General features: G+C 34.0%; 1 protein-coding gene and 1 pseudogene across 1 annotated transcript; both read right to left on the bottom strand.

The window, feature by feature from the left end:
- Positions 1-4008: 4008 nt before the first annotated feature.
- Positions 4009-4848, bottom strand: LOC126967330 (uncharacterized). Its single transcript, XM_050811789.1, has one exon. It carries the CDS (start codon positions 4846-4848, stop codon positions 4009-4011), a length of 840 nt encoding a protein of 279 aa, XP_050667746.1.
- A 7025-nt stretch (positions 4849-11873) lies between these two features.
- The window catches only part of LOC126967329 (uncharacterized), a 66720-nt pseudogene continuing 63524 nt past the window's right edge, over positions 11874-15069 (bottom strand).

Genomic DNA, 15069 nt, shown 5'->3' with positions numbered 1-15069 from the left:
CGATTGTACAACTAGGGAAAGTTGTGTCTTCAGTTTTGCAAGAACAAGAACATTCTATCGGTGTCACGAATAAGAAAGATGGACCCTAAAACTGACCGTCCCCGATCTATTGTTGTTAAACTGGCAAGCATTAGAAAACGTGATGAACTTATGTCCTCTACTATAAAATTTAATAAATTAAACGCAGACAATAAACTAAACTCTCATCATATCGGACACGGTGGTGCAAAAAGTCCAATATTTGTTTCTGAACACCTATGTCCCACTTTGAAAGCTGTTCATGCCGAAACAAGAAAAGCTGCCCGTGAAAAAGGCTATAAATACGTGTGGGTTCGTGACGGTCGTATACTAGTTAGGAAAAATGAGACCTCACCGGCTCGCCAAATAAGAAGTATGGAAGCTATTACCCTGTTATAAAGTAACTAAAGTGATAAGTCATAGTAACCACCTAAGATTCATTTAAGTTCAACATCTACTACCAAAACGTTCGCGGTCTTCGCACCAAGACTAATGAAGTTTACCATCAAATATTTTATTTTATTTTATTTTCATAGGGTGGCTAACAGCCGTCAATACAAAAACATATATCTACATGTTTATATATAGGCCAATTAAAAGCCTCCACAAATAGGTATTAAATAGTATTTTTTTTTTTTATTACGTTTTTACAAATGCTTAAACTAATTAAAGGCATTACTATGTACTAGTTAACTACGCTTTTTTGCAATTTAAATTGACTTAAAGTATACACATATTATGTTGTCATTGTTTTAGTTTTCTGTGACTTGCAAATAAACTTGTATAATATGTTTCTTAACACTACCTAAACTGGAACAAAAAAGATCTATTTCGGATGATTTTAGTTTGTTAAAATTATACGAAGTACGTGGTATAAAGGAGTGTGAACTATAGTTTGTGCGCATGAGTGGAATTTGGAGGAGATTCTTTTTTCTAGCATGTTGGTACGGTATATTGAGGTTTATTTTAGATAACAAGGTTGGACTGTCAATCTTACCCTGAGCAATTTTCATAATAGTCGTAATATCAGCCATGGATCTACGGAGTGTTAATGGTAGGAGATGAAATCGAGTACACCGAGTTTTGTAATCTGTTTTGGGAATTCTGAACTTATAATTTAAAAATCTCGTAATTTTTTTCTGTATTTATTCAATTCTTTTACTATGTATCATATATACCGGATTCCAGGTTTGACTAGCATACTCTAAATGACTACGAATATAAGCGCAAAAAATAATTTTTAATGTTTTCATTCTCTTGAAGCAGTTCGCTGAACGTATTATAAAGCCAAGTGCTTGTGATGCCTTATTTGCAATATTGTCGATGTGACATTCGTAAGTTAGCTTGCAGTCAAGAGCTACACCTAGATCTGTGACACAATCGACCCGCAATAGAAATTGATTATTTATAGTATAATTAAATTTGATGATTAGCTTTTTACGGGAAAAACTTATAAAAAGACATTTAGGTATATTAAGCCAAAGCTTATTATTACTACAATATGTTGCTAGTCTATTGAGATCTTCCTGAAGGAGATCAACGTCATAGATATCGTTGATAGGCCGAAATATCTTCATGTCGTCAGCGAAAAGTAAATAATTGGAATGATGAAAGCATGTATCGATGTCATTTATGAGACAGATAAATAATAAAGGACCTAGGAATGAGCCCTGAGGAACTCCAGAAGGTATCGTGATCCATGAGGAGGTGTAGCCATTTAAAACAACTGCCTGAGTTCTGTTTTTTACGTACGAACTTAACCATCTAAATAAGTTACCCCTAATACCAAGACCAGCAAGTTTCTGAAGAAGGATTCTATGATCTATGCGGTCGAAAGCTTTGGTGTAATCTGTATACACAACGTCAATTTGTTGACCACCGTCCATGCAATCAGTTAAGAAGTCAGTGAAAACAAGTAAATTAGTAACCGTTGATCTTCCTTTTATAAAACCATGCTGTTGTTGGTTTAACACATTTTTAAGGCTAGGGTAAAGTTGATTATAGATGATGCGCTCAAACACTTTGGCAAGAAGACATAATTTTGAAATCGGTCGATAGTTTTCCACTTTGTCTTTCTGACCTTTTTTATGTATAGGTGATATGAATGCCGCCTTCCACCTGATCAGCATGATACCTTCATTAATTGATCTCTTAAAAAGCAAGGTGACAGGTAATGCCAATACTTCAGAACATTTGACGAGGAACAGTGCTGGTAAACTATCTGGCCCAGGTGATTTATTTAGATCAAGTGATTTTAAGAGCTTTTCTATTTGTTTATTATCAATTTCGATAGAACTTATATTACTAATAATAGATTCATCTGAACAATTATAGGATTTTGATGTGGTAGTGGATTCTTGGAAAGTCGAATAAAAATATCTTGAGAAAAGCTCACAAATGTCCTGTTCTTTATTGCCTTCAGTGTCTCCATAGATCATATAAGTTGGTATATTTGAACAATTACGTTTACTTTTCATAAAGGACCAAAATGCCTTGGGATTATTAGATATATCATTTTCAATTTTACTAATGTAGTGTTCAAAACAACTACGCTCAATAACTTTAGCCCTGTCTCCAAGTAGGTGGAAAGTATGTAAGTCATTGAGATTATGATATATTTTATATTTCACAAGATATCTATTTTTCTCTTTGAGGATTTTAATTAAGGCCACGTTATACCAAATTGGATATTTATTATTTTTGATGATCCGTTTCGGCACGTGACGGTTTCTTATATCATAAACTATTGAATAAAAATGATTAACGGCATCATCCACAGAGTTTTGAGTAAGAATATTAATCCAGTCAATCTGACTTAGTTCCACACTCATCTCCTCAAAATTACCTTTGTTATAGTTAAAAATTGTCCGCTCAGCTGGTTTCAAGTGTGGTATATATGAAAAGTTAAAGTGCACAATTAATGACTTATGATAGGGATCTTCTGGTACTAACGGATCAGTGCATGCTGACACAGTGAGCTCATTGTTACTTAAAACTAAATCTAATAATTTGCCAAATGCATTATAATTACTATTAAATTGTCTAAGTCCACACAGACTGAGTGTATCTACGAAGTGCAAAATGTGGGACGTGGTTGGTGCAATTGGATTTGAGTACGTTTCGCATGGAACCCACGATATGGAGCTCATGTTAAAATCTCCCATAATAATAAACTTATCAAGCGGATTGTTATTAATCAAAGATGTTACTTTACATAGAAAATTGTTAAGCTGAGCAGCAAAATTATTCCCAAGGTTCTGTTCGCAAAGATAGAGAGTACATATGTGTATTTTAAATGTTGTTCTCGGACTAGATGCTGTTATCAACAGTGTAACCCACACATCCTCGGCACACGACTGCTGTTCAATTCTGGGTGTAGCCAACAGATCACGTCTAATGGCTACAAGGACACCACCTCCACCTGATTGCCCTTGTGCTAAGTAATCACGGTCACGCCGAAAGACTAAATACCTACTATCAAATAGCTCACTGTCAGAGATTGATTCAGTCAGCCATGTTTCAGTGAGTGTTATCATATCATGATCGCTCAAAGATAGAGATTCTTGAGAATACCTCTGTTTTAGTTCGTAACCCCCGTACATTTTGGTGATAAATACTAAGATTAAACACTGTTACCGACAAGACAATTTCTAAATAGATCAATGATATACTGAAATAAATCATTTGTATACCGAACCATATACTCCATATACCAGTCAGCGCTACCCGAAATAGATAAATAACAAATAAAAAATATATTCATGAACAATAATAAACATAATTATCAGCAAATGGAAAAGCACGCAGTAACTTTTTTAGCGTAGTAATGACATATTCTATAAATAATACAAATAATACTAAAAGCAGATACAATAGTAATGCCAATAGCATAAATAATAACATGTTTAAGTATGGTAGAAGAAATACAAGTAATGTAAAATATTAAAATAAAAAATCTTATAAGTAAAATAAGTAATTCTGGCAGTATTATTATCGTATCTTTTGAATATCCTGTTCTCTTTGTATGGTAAAAGATTTTGAAGTAGAGTCGCGCCGAACAAAAATTTTTGAATGTTTGACCCACACGAACTGAAAATTATGTTGCGAGGCGAGTGCTTTACTTTTCGTAAGCAGCATTTTGTTTCTAGTGGTGAGGTGGTCATTTACAAAAAATTTTCCAGATTCAGAAATCTCAATATCCTGAGGTGTGAGACGGTCTTTAACGGAGCGTGCAGCAGCAACAAAATTTTCTTTGCTGTACCGGTTTGTGAATGATAGTACTATATTCTTGACGTTGTTGGTGCCTGTGTGAACTCTATGTACAAAGTTTATTTGATCTTTAGACACAGGACATGAGATCTTATTACCAATTTTATTAACTACATCAAAAAGATTTTCTTTGTCTCTGATCGGTACGTTTTTTATCTCCATATTGTTAGAGCGAAGCCATTGATCTTTGTCAGCAAGCTCTTCCTCTAGTTTGGTCACCAGAACCTTGAGTGGTTGCAAACATTCTTGATCCTTCTCTACCCTGGCGAGATTTGCTTCAAGTGACGAGATTTTCTTTGAATACTCAGAAGCAGAGGCTTTAAGGTCACTAAGCTCTTTTTTTACGACCTGCATATCCGCTACAAGGCTGGAGAGTGGCGCCAGTTTTAAATTGATGTTTGTTAGTTCCTGCATGATGGTTTCCAATCTTATCGGTGATGGCGATATCGGTGAAGAAATTGGGGTAGGAGTCACAACACTTAAATTTCCTGGGTTTTTACAAGCCGGACACCGCCAAGATGCCTGCCGATCACCGAGTCTGCGCGAGTGCATACTGAACATTTTATCGTTTCTGTTGCTTCATCTCCGCAGCGACTACAGGTCACCATTTTTAGAAAATAATAATGACTTTGAAGTTCTTGCTCTAACCGAAACATGGTTAAATTCTCATGTTAGCGACGGAGAAGTTGTAGATTCTAGATATAATATCTATCGACGTGATCGAAGACAAAACAAAAAAAAAGACGGTGGTGGAGTACTTTTGGCTGTTTCTAAAAGCATAATGTCTTATCGCGTTTCAAGTTGGGAAACAGACAGTGAAGATATATGGGTAGTTATGCAGACATACATTAATAACCAGCCTGTGAAAATAGCCATATGTGTAGTCTATTTACCACCACCCGTGACTGTGAATTCTCTTACCCACTTTATAGATTCTTTTGATAGCGTACTGAGTAGTGTTGATAATATTATTTTACTAGGAGATTTTAATTTGAACTTTATCACATGGACTCCAAATTCGGACAATAACTACTTGACTCCTACTAATTATCATTGCTCTTTAGGCTATAAGTTAATAGATTTTATCTCTTGTAATGATTTGCATCAGTTTAATGGTGTGGTAAATAGTCGCAATAATATTCTAGACTTAATAATTAGCAACATAGTTAATACTAATGTAATGCAAGCAACTTTTAGTATAAGTAAAACAGATTCCTACCATCCAAGTCTGGAAATTTCCCTAAACTTTGCAAATAACACGAATTATCTTAAACACAAAATATATATAAGACACAATTTTTATAAGGCAGACTACGTTGAAATAAATAGGAAATTGAAACAAATTAATTGGCATGATGTGTTTGACTCTGACGATGATGTAAATTGCATGGTAGCTGGATTTTATGATAAGGTTAATGAAGTAATAGAGGAATGTGTTCCGAAATATTTTAACAATAATAAATCAAAATTTCCTCCATGGATGTCGAAGTCCTTGATTAAGCGCCTCCGAGAGAAACATAAAATTCGTAGAAAATATCAAAAATATAAAAACCCACGTGATTTCTTAGAATATCAAACAATTAGATCTCAATGCCAAAAACTGTACCAAAAATGTTTTGAAGAGTACAGAACAAAAATAGAAACCAATATATGTAAAAACCCAAATTCATTTTGGAATTACATAAAACACAAACGTAAAATGAACTCGACAATACCATCCAATATGATTCTAGCGGATTCATCTGCATCAGGGGGTGAGGAAATTGTAAACCTTTTTGCAACTCATTTTAAATCTGTTTTTTCTGAATCTGCTCTTAAATATACGCTTGATTATATACCATCTTGCAGCAACACCTTAAGCAATTTACATTTCTATGAAACAGACATACTTAAGGCAATAAGAAGTCTTGACTCTACTAAAGGATCCGGTCCAGATAAACTACCACCACTATTTATTAAACGTTGCGCTACATCGTTGACACTCCCATTATTGATGATTTTCAACAAATCTTTATCCAACGGGGTTTTTCCGGAACAATGGAAGAGTGCACGAATTATCCCAATATCCAAAAAAGGTTCGAGGAATGATATCATTAATTATCGACCAATTGCTATTCAAAGCTGCTGCTCCAAATTATTCGAAAAGCTTGTTGTTCCGCATCTTACTAGACAGGTTAGTCAATCTATTACATCAGATCAACATGGCTTCACAAAAGGTCGCTCAATTCATACCAATATGGTACACTTTATATCTGATCTTTCCAGGCATGTGGACCACGGTGAACAAATCGACGTCATATATACAGATTTTTCTAACGCGTTTGATAAAGTGAACCATCAAGTCTTAATAAAAAAACTTGCCAGTTACGGATTACATGGAGCTCTTTTAAATTGGTTTGAATCATATCTTAATCAGAGGCCTCAAGTAGTTTCAGTAAATGGATATGACTCGAATACTATTATTCCGTCAGGTGTTCCACAAGGATCGCATCTTGGACCGATTTTATTCACTATATTTATTAATGACATAACTAATCATATCCATTACAGTCAAGCTTCCCTGTTTGCCGAAGACCTAAAGATATATAGAGTAATTAGTAATAATAGTGATTGTAATTTAATTCAGTCTGACCTTAATAACATACAGTTATGGTGTTATAATAATAATATGGTCTTAAACACAAAAAAATGTCATGTGATGAGGTTCACCAAGAAAACCATTCCTAATGTATATATTTATTACATAAATAACTCTGAGCTCGAGGAGGTGTTTGAAACAAAGGACCTCGGAATTATCGTGGATTCAAAATTAAACTTTAAGGCACACATAGATTCTATAGTTTTAAAAGGTGCACAAATGCTGGCTTTTGTAAAGCGTAACACGAAAGACTTCAGACTAATCAATAATAAAATCACTTTATATTATACTCTAGTTAAAAGTATTTTAGAATATGCTTGCATAGTCTGGAGCCCAAGCTATAGCATTCACTCGCAAAGACTGGAAACCATACAAAGAAGATTTACGAAATATTTAGCATACAGTGCCCAGGGTATATCCCACAGAAGCTCTTATAGTGACAGAAGTAAATTTTTTAAGTTGAACACCCTTTATGACCGACGTAAGAATTTAGGTTTGGTTTTCTTATATAAATTAATAAATGGTATTATTTATTGTCCTAAATTATTAGAAGCTGTTAAAATATACGTCCCTCACAACATGCCTCGTAAAGGTAATTCGTGTATTTTTGATATACCATGCTATCGAACAAACTTAGGCTCATTTTCACCAGTACCACGACTGCTTAGGCAGTACAATGAAATAAATAAAGAAATAGTGAACATAGACATATTTTCCAATAGTCTACAAGAATTTAAACGTAATCTTCGGAAACTTAACAATAAATAAAAAACACTCGGTATTTATAGAAATAAATAAATAAATATCTTTTTTCCTTTTATATGTAATAATTAAACTTATGTAACTTAAAGTCTATAATCAACTTTAAATTGTTATTAAATTTTATTTTAAATTATATTGGTAATTAGTTAATAGTTAGTAATAATAAGTATGTAATAATTAATAATAGTCACAGCAACTGTGAATGTTGTGTACATCTATTATTGGTACTCGCATCAGTAATGTAATTTCCTAGATAGTGTTATATGTAATTGTTATATGTGTGTACTGTTGATGTACCTTTTAATAAATAAATAAATAAACATCTATTTATAAAACGGTTATGAAAGTACCGTCACTAACGCGTGCAATCTCTTATCATCGTCCATTTCGTGAGTGTTTTTCTGCAGGAATATCTCAAATTATTACTATAAGGAACGTAAATTTTAGTTTGGTTAAAAGAAAGAACAAATAAAGTTGATTAGAAAACCATAAACACTTATAAACAAAAACAATTGTTTCCTCTGAAAATTCGTTTATTCCAAAATATAACTGTTTTTCAACTTTTGTCGAATGAAACGTCTGTGTAAAATAAAATAACCTTAAGAAGACTTTTGAAGTAAGTATATATAAGTAAAGTATATTGGAATATTAAAAAAAACGACTCCGGATGCCCGACAGAAATGATAACTTAAACTAATCTAGTTGAACTCTTTAATATTGATATCGTTTAACATGAGAAAAGCTTAGATTATTACTTAAATTTTATGTATACTAATTTGATAGTATAAATAAAGGTTATTTATTAATTAAATATTTTATTGATTAAATAATATCTTCTATTCTAAGTGAGTTTATAAGTATCATTACTTAATAATATAGAAGAAACAATTGGTAGGAGTGAGAGAGGAGGAGCCTGCCTATCGCTGTCGTATGCGTGAGAGAAAGGGAAGCCAGACAGACTGAAGCCGTAACGCGTTACGTTACGAAGCGGTCTATCCTCCCATATGAAGTTATTCACTTCAATAAATCTTCAATGCTTGTGAATTGCTGCAAGCTGCATAATAAATAATTTTGTCTTTCAAATGTATAAGCCAAACTTTTCATAAAATCTTTAATATCAAAGTGATAAATCAGGCTGTTATTGGCTCCAAATGAAACACGTACAAACAAACTCATGTTTAAATTTAGCATTACAAAAGGTAAAATATTCAATATCACCTGGAAAATAACAAATAAGGTAACGTGTAAAAAGTACTTGACGTTATTACAAAGCGAACAAGACAAAGGCGGTTGCAGGACTACTGCGTTATTCATGAACTCAATTCCACCTTTACCTGGACTAAGCGTTAAATTTGTACATTCTCGCTGAATTTTTGAATGCTCTGCAAATTCTCTAACTTTTATATGGAATTGATATTACAAATATGAGTACAAGAATATTATATGAAATAAATTTTTTGCTGGAGGGAAATTGTTTTTCTAAAAAGTATTGCGGTTATGTTTTTGAAGTGAAATTTCTTTAGGCACTTTCGGGTGGAGGAAAGCATAAGTCATGTTAGTGACTAGATCATGTAAATCTTTTTTTTTATTTATTATTTATACTATGGATTTTTCTTTAATAAATTTTTAAAAACGGGGTCGTGTAGTTTCTTGCGTACGTGCTTGTCATTTCTTATTGAGGTCTAAGGCCTATATTTCGGCCTATAGTTTGTTCAATAATCATTTTTACCAGATCGGTTCGGGAGGTTACATTGCACAGGATGCCGGCTAAGCTATAGGTACCACATCGGCGCCTATTTCTATCGTGAAGCAGGAATATGTAAGCATAATTGTATTTCTGTCTGAAGGGCTACGGCGTAGCTAGAGAAATTATTGGACAAACGAGATTTAACATCTAATGTCTCAAAGAGAAGAATTTTGGGATATTCAAGAATCCTGAGTGGCACTAAATTGTAATGGGTAAGGCGTATCAATTACCATCAGTTGAACTTCTTGCTCGTCTAATACCTTATGGTCATAAAAATCGTTTCGAATTGTTATTTTGAAAAAAATTATATGAATTTTGAATATTCTTTTAAGGCTACATGATTCAAGTGAATACTACATTAGTATTAACAGATTAGACATTATATAATTAAGTTATATTTATATTATGTATATTAATAAACTATTTTTTCAGTCAGATTAAAATATCGGATTGAAGCATATATAACTATAAAATATAATGTCTTAAGAAAGTTTAAGATTAAAAATATAAACATAGAAATAATTAACTAATTATTAAATTATTACTTTTTAATAAAGTGGGCGCTAGAGAATTTGTCAGTGATTTAATCATTATGTTAGTGAACCGATCACGAATATATCAGTGAAAATATCGTTCAAATCGGTTAAGCCATTTCTGAGATTAGTACAAACAATGAAATGAATGCAAAAATTCTAACTACATTTTTGGCTTTGGTAACGTATAACCATTAAAATTTTTCTTACTTATTATAATATTGAATGAACAGAGCCAAGGTGCGTCTTAGATTTAATTGAGAAAAATATTTAAAGTTTTTAAACTATTAATCCTCGAGGCGCTTGAGCATTCGAGTTTGTTTCATAATATTTCTAATAAAATGCTCGCGAAATATCTTTATTTATTTACGTTGTGTGTGGATTGATGCATTTACACTAGTTAATAACTCTTGTTTTATACAAATGATTTAAGTTTTCTTTAGTGTTGACTCCGCCAATATTTGTCTTTAAAACAATTCGACACGTGTTTCGCCTCTACACGAGGCATCCTCAGGACGTGTGGACGAGACTGAATTTGAGACAGATTTTGGCGAATTTTGGTAAACTTAAATCGTTTGTATAATTATGGATTTCCACAAAGTAACGCCTAATTCATTAAACTCTTGTTTTGTATTACTTTACAATTACTTTTTTGACTTACTCGTGTAAGGCTTTCACTATATGATGCTTGATTTTTTTTGTTGCATCAGTTTACATATATTGAAATTGAAATGATTTATAAAACGATGAAGCTGTAAATGTTGATTTAAAAGAGTTTCTTACCACTTTTTCTCATTATCTCAACCCTTGAGGATGTGGCGGTAAAGTCAATAAGAAATGGAAATCTTTTGACTTTCATAAGTATCATTTCCGTGACCTACATGAATAAAGTGATTTTGATTTGATTTGAATAGTAAAATAGTATAAAATTGTAATAAAAATCAGGAACGAAATGTAAAAAAGCAACCAAGTATTTATATATAATTAGAAATGGAAATCGATCGAGCATCCAACGAATGCAGTCTTGAGCACGTAGCTGTAATCAAAGCCAGTTTCAAGAATTCGAATCTTAATTAAATTTCGTTCTAATTGGAAAAGCTACTTTTAAATAACTACTCTATTTCGTAACATACTCAAAGTATTTCTAATTAACATTTTAAATTCTATCGCATCTAATGGATATATCTGTACTTTTAGCGAAACAGGTAAATGAAAATATCGTATTATACGTTTTAAAGTAACTGGAAATCCCTCTACTTTTATTTTATTACTAAATAAATGAGATTGGTTTTTATCTTTTGCTTTTAACAAAGCATACAAGGTTTTATGACGATACGTCACTCAAACGGTTAGCTCAGTTGGGAGAGCTCTCGCTTTCTGTGTGAGCTAACCGTTCGAGTCCCGAATCGTTCATAAAATTTTGTTTTCAAATTTTATTTGTGTATCAATCCCAAAAGTAAGGGTTATCACTTTATAAACAAAACAAATTGTTAAGATTTGCAAGAGCAACATCTCAAATCAATTTCCTAATATGTATATATTGGGGTTGAGCAGATTATCAACTGTAAAGTAGATCCTGTAGATGAAACCACAACCTGAGAGTTGAACAAAGTTAGCTAGCTCAGTTGGGAGAGGACTCGCACGGAAAGCGAGAGGTCGTGGGTTTAAGTCCTACATCGTTCATAGAATTTTGTTTGCAAGTTTTATTTGTGTATAAATCCCATAACTGATGCTTATCACTTTAAAAACATAACAAATTGTATTATTTTTCTTTATGGAATAGGAGGACAAACGAGCGTACGGGTCACCTGGTGTTAAGTGATCACCGCCGCCCACATTCTCTTGCAACACCAGAGGAATCACAAGAGCGTTGCCGGCCTTTAAGGTAGGTGTACGCGCTTTTTTTGAAGGTACCCATGTCGTATCGTCCCGGAAACACCCCAAAAGGAAGCTCAATCCACAGCTTTGTAGTACGTGGAAGAAAGCTCCTTGAAAACCGCACTGTGGAGGACCGCCACACATCCAGATGGTGGGGATGATATCATAATTTGTGGCGTGTCGTGCGAAGGTGGAATTCGGCGGCAGGAATCAGGTTGAACAGCTCTTCGGAACACTCCCCGTGATAAATGCGGTAGAAGACACACAATGAAGCGACGTCTCTACGCAACGCCAAGTTATCCAGCCGTTCACAGAGCACTGGGTCCCCGACAATTCGAGCTGCTCTGCGTTGCACGCGGTCAAATGGATCGAGCTGATACTGGAGTGCGCCAGACCAGAGATGACAGCAATACTCCATGTGTGGCCGGACATGCGCTTTGTAGAGCGCTAGAATATGGTCCGGCTTGAAGTATTGCCGTGCTCTATTGATGACGCCCAGCTTCTTCGAAGCCAATTTGGCTTTTCCCTCCAGATGGCCACGGAATTGGCAATCGCTCGAGATTCCGAGGCCCAGTATTCCGATACTAGGCAAGGCTTTAAGGGAAGTGTTATCGAAGAGCGGTGATACGACAAATGGGGTTTTTTTAGTGGTAAACGCGCAATTTGAGACTTCTGGGAGTTAAATTGGACAAGGTTCAATTTACCCCATTCCGCGACCATCTCGAGAGAGGACTCGATAGAAGACACAAGTTTCTCCCGGCACAGGTCGACGTTTTCCCGAGAGAGACCTCCATGGCCCGTGTATACGGCATCACCAGTCCTGTCGTCTGCATAGCAATGTATGTTGGAGGTGTCCAACATATCATTGATATGCAGAAGAAGAAGAAGAAGATTATATATATTTTATTAATTTAAATTTTTTAATTAAAACAATTTTTCAATGATCGACTTATCATATAATAATTAGTAGATACATTTACTGTTGCAGATATTATATTTAATTTTATTATTATGTTTTTATGAATTAAATATTAGTAATGTAATATAATAAGTAATTTCTGAAATTAAATAAAACCTCTTATACCATTGGATTAGTTATTTCGTTCGAATAAGTAATTGAATTTTGATAAATATAACGCTCATTCGTATAGTTGATAATGCAATAATTTATATTGTTGATCTTCTTATTAATCCGTCCTAATATTGATTGATTACATTTAAATATGCAGTGGATTAAATTAACTAACATGTTTAATTAATAGCCTAAATATTATCGTATTAAGGCGTGTACTGCGCCTGGTTCAATTTAATTTATTAATTATATAACAATATTGAAGATTAACGAGTAATTTAATGCTTAAACCCTGTTGACCAATACTATTATAATTGTTAGAGGCTTAAAGGCCTTATGTTACTGCAAGTGACTATAAATTGTCATTGAGATATCAGCTAGTATTCGATTGAGTGATTGTATTGGGCATAAATGTCTCTTTTCCCCTTAGATGAAGGATTGGACTCTGCGCTCTAACTATACCGATACAGCGCTACCTAAGAACAATAGCTTTTTCATTTCTCATACTCGGAAAGTAATGTTGTTTTGATCTGATTATTGGGTGGAAAATGCTGCTTCCCTCCATAGAGAGGGAAAAACTCATACAAATTACTTCCCATTTAAGGGCCGGAATGAACTTTAAAAATAGAACTGCTTTCAGCTATGAAGAGTTTTATGTAAAAAAAAAACTAATTTAAAGAAATGCCATGTGTCTTTCTAAACAGCCAGTGTGAACTTAGCGCAAACTTCTTTGAACGGAATAAGCCGCAACAATTTCGCGGTGAGTTCCATATTTAAAATTTAAAAAGTCGACATAAATTGGCGGGATAATGATCTGTAATGTATCTGTGACAGAATTCAAAAAATGGGTAACAATCTTTTATGCTACGATTTGAATATAAGTCTAAATACCTCGGGAAATGATTCTTTCGACCCTCGGTTAACAATCTACTATTTTTATTACGGCTACTATTAGATGTGTCAAGACACACCACGCACACAAGCATGAAAGATGCCATTGAATATTTCAACGTGAAGCAGTAATGTGTAAGCATTAATGTGTTTCGGTCTGAAGGGCGCCGTTGCTAGTGAAATTACTGGGAAAATGAGGCTTAACATCTTATGCCTCAAAAAGACGAGAGCAATTGTAGTGCCGCTCAGCATTTTTGGGTTTTTCACGAATCCTGAGCGGCACTACATTGTAATGGGCATGGCGTATCAATTACCATCAGCTGAACGTCCCGCTCGTCTCGTCCCTTATTTTCATACGAACAAAAAAACCGTAACATACGCTTCATAGTATTTAACATTTAAATTAATTAATAAAATACAAAATACTTACTGATTATATATGATCCCAGTGTCTTTCTTATTTCTTGTAGTATTATTTTTACAAAGTCTTTCTACGCCACCCAGCATTTTAGTTTAAACTATTACCAAAATATAACAGAACATGTGGCACGTCAACATCACACATTGTCCGCACTTTGCGACTACGTCTGCGGTATCTATTTGGAGCGCAGCGGAGACCAATCCTTAATCTAAGCCTTTCCCTTCTACTTCGTGTAAGTAAAATTATATTACCTTCATTAGCGGCCTAAAGTGATGTATTTTTATTCAAAACTGTGCTAATTATAACGTGTCAGAGAGGATATGCACAGTTCGATTTATTACATAAGTAATTGTGCTTCATTTCATTTCACCACAATAGGTAGTTAAAAACAATATATAGTTAAAGTGATACCACTTCTGGGATTCATTAAATTCTTCCACTGACCGAACCGTTAGAGTGACGTATCGTTCATAAATATTTTATGTCATGTTCAACTCTCAGGTTGTGGATCTACAGGATCTACTTTAGAGTTGATAACCTGTTTAACCCCAATAATTGCATTTAAGAAAATTGACTTCAGATGTCGCTCTTTCAAATCTAAACAATTTGTTATTTTTAAAGTACTTTCTGGGATTTAATTGATAAATTGAATTTGGAAACAAAATTTATGAATAATGCGGCACTCGAAACCGCGACCTCTCGGGTTCCGTCCGAGCGCTCTTCCACTGAGCCACGGAGCCAAAACCTGAGAGTTAAACAAGACATATCAAGATTTATGAACGATATGTTTCTCGAACGGTTGGAAGAAAAGTGAACTCTTTGTAAGAGTGCTCGGACGGA

This window comes from Leptidea sinapis, chromosome 12 (genome assembly GCF_905404315.1).
Source record: "Leptidea sinapis chromosome 12, ilLepSina1.1, whole genome shotgun sequence".
NCBI lineage: Eukaryota > Metazoa > Arthropoda > Insecta > Lepidoptera > Pieridae > Leptidea > Leptidea sinapis.
The sequence above is the reverse complement of the archived record's forward strand: the minus strand, read 5'-3'. Positions and strand labels throughout refer to the sequence as shown.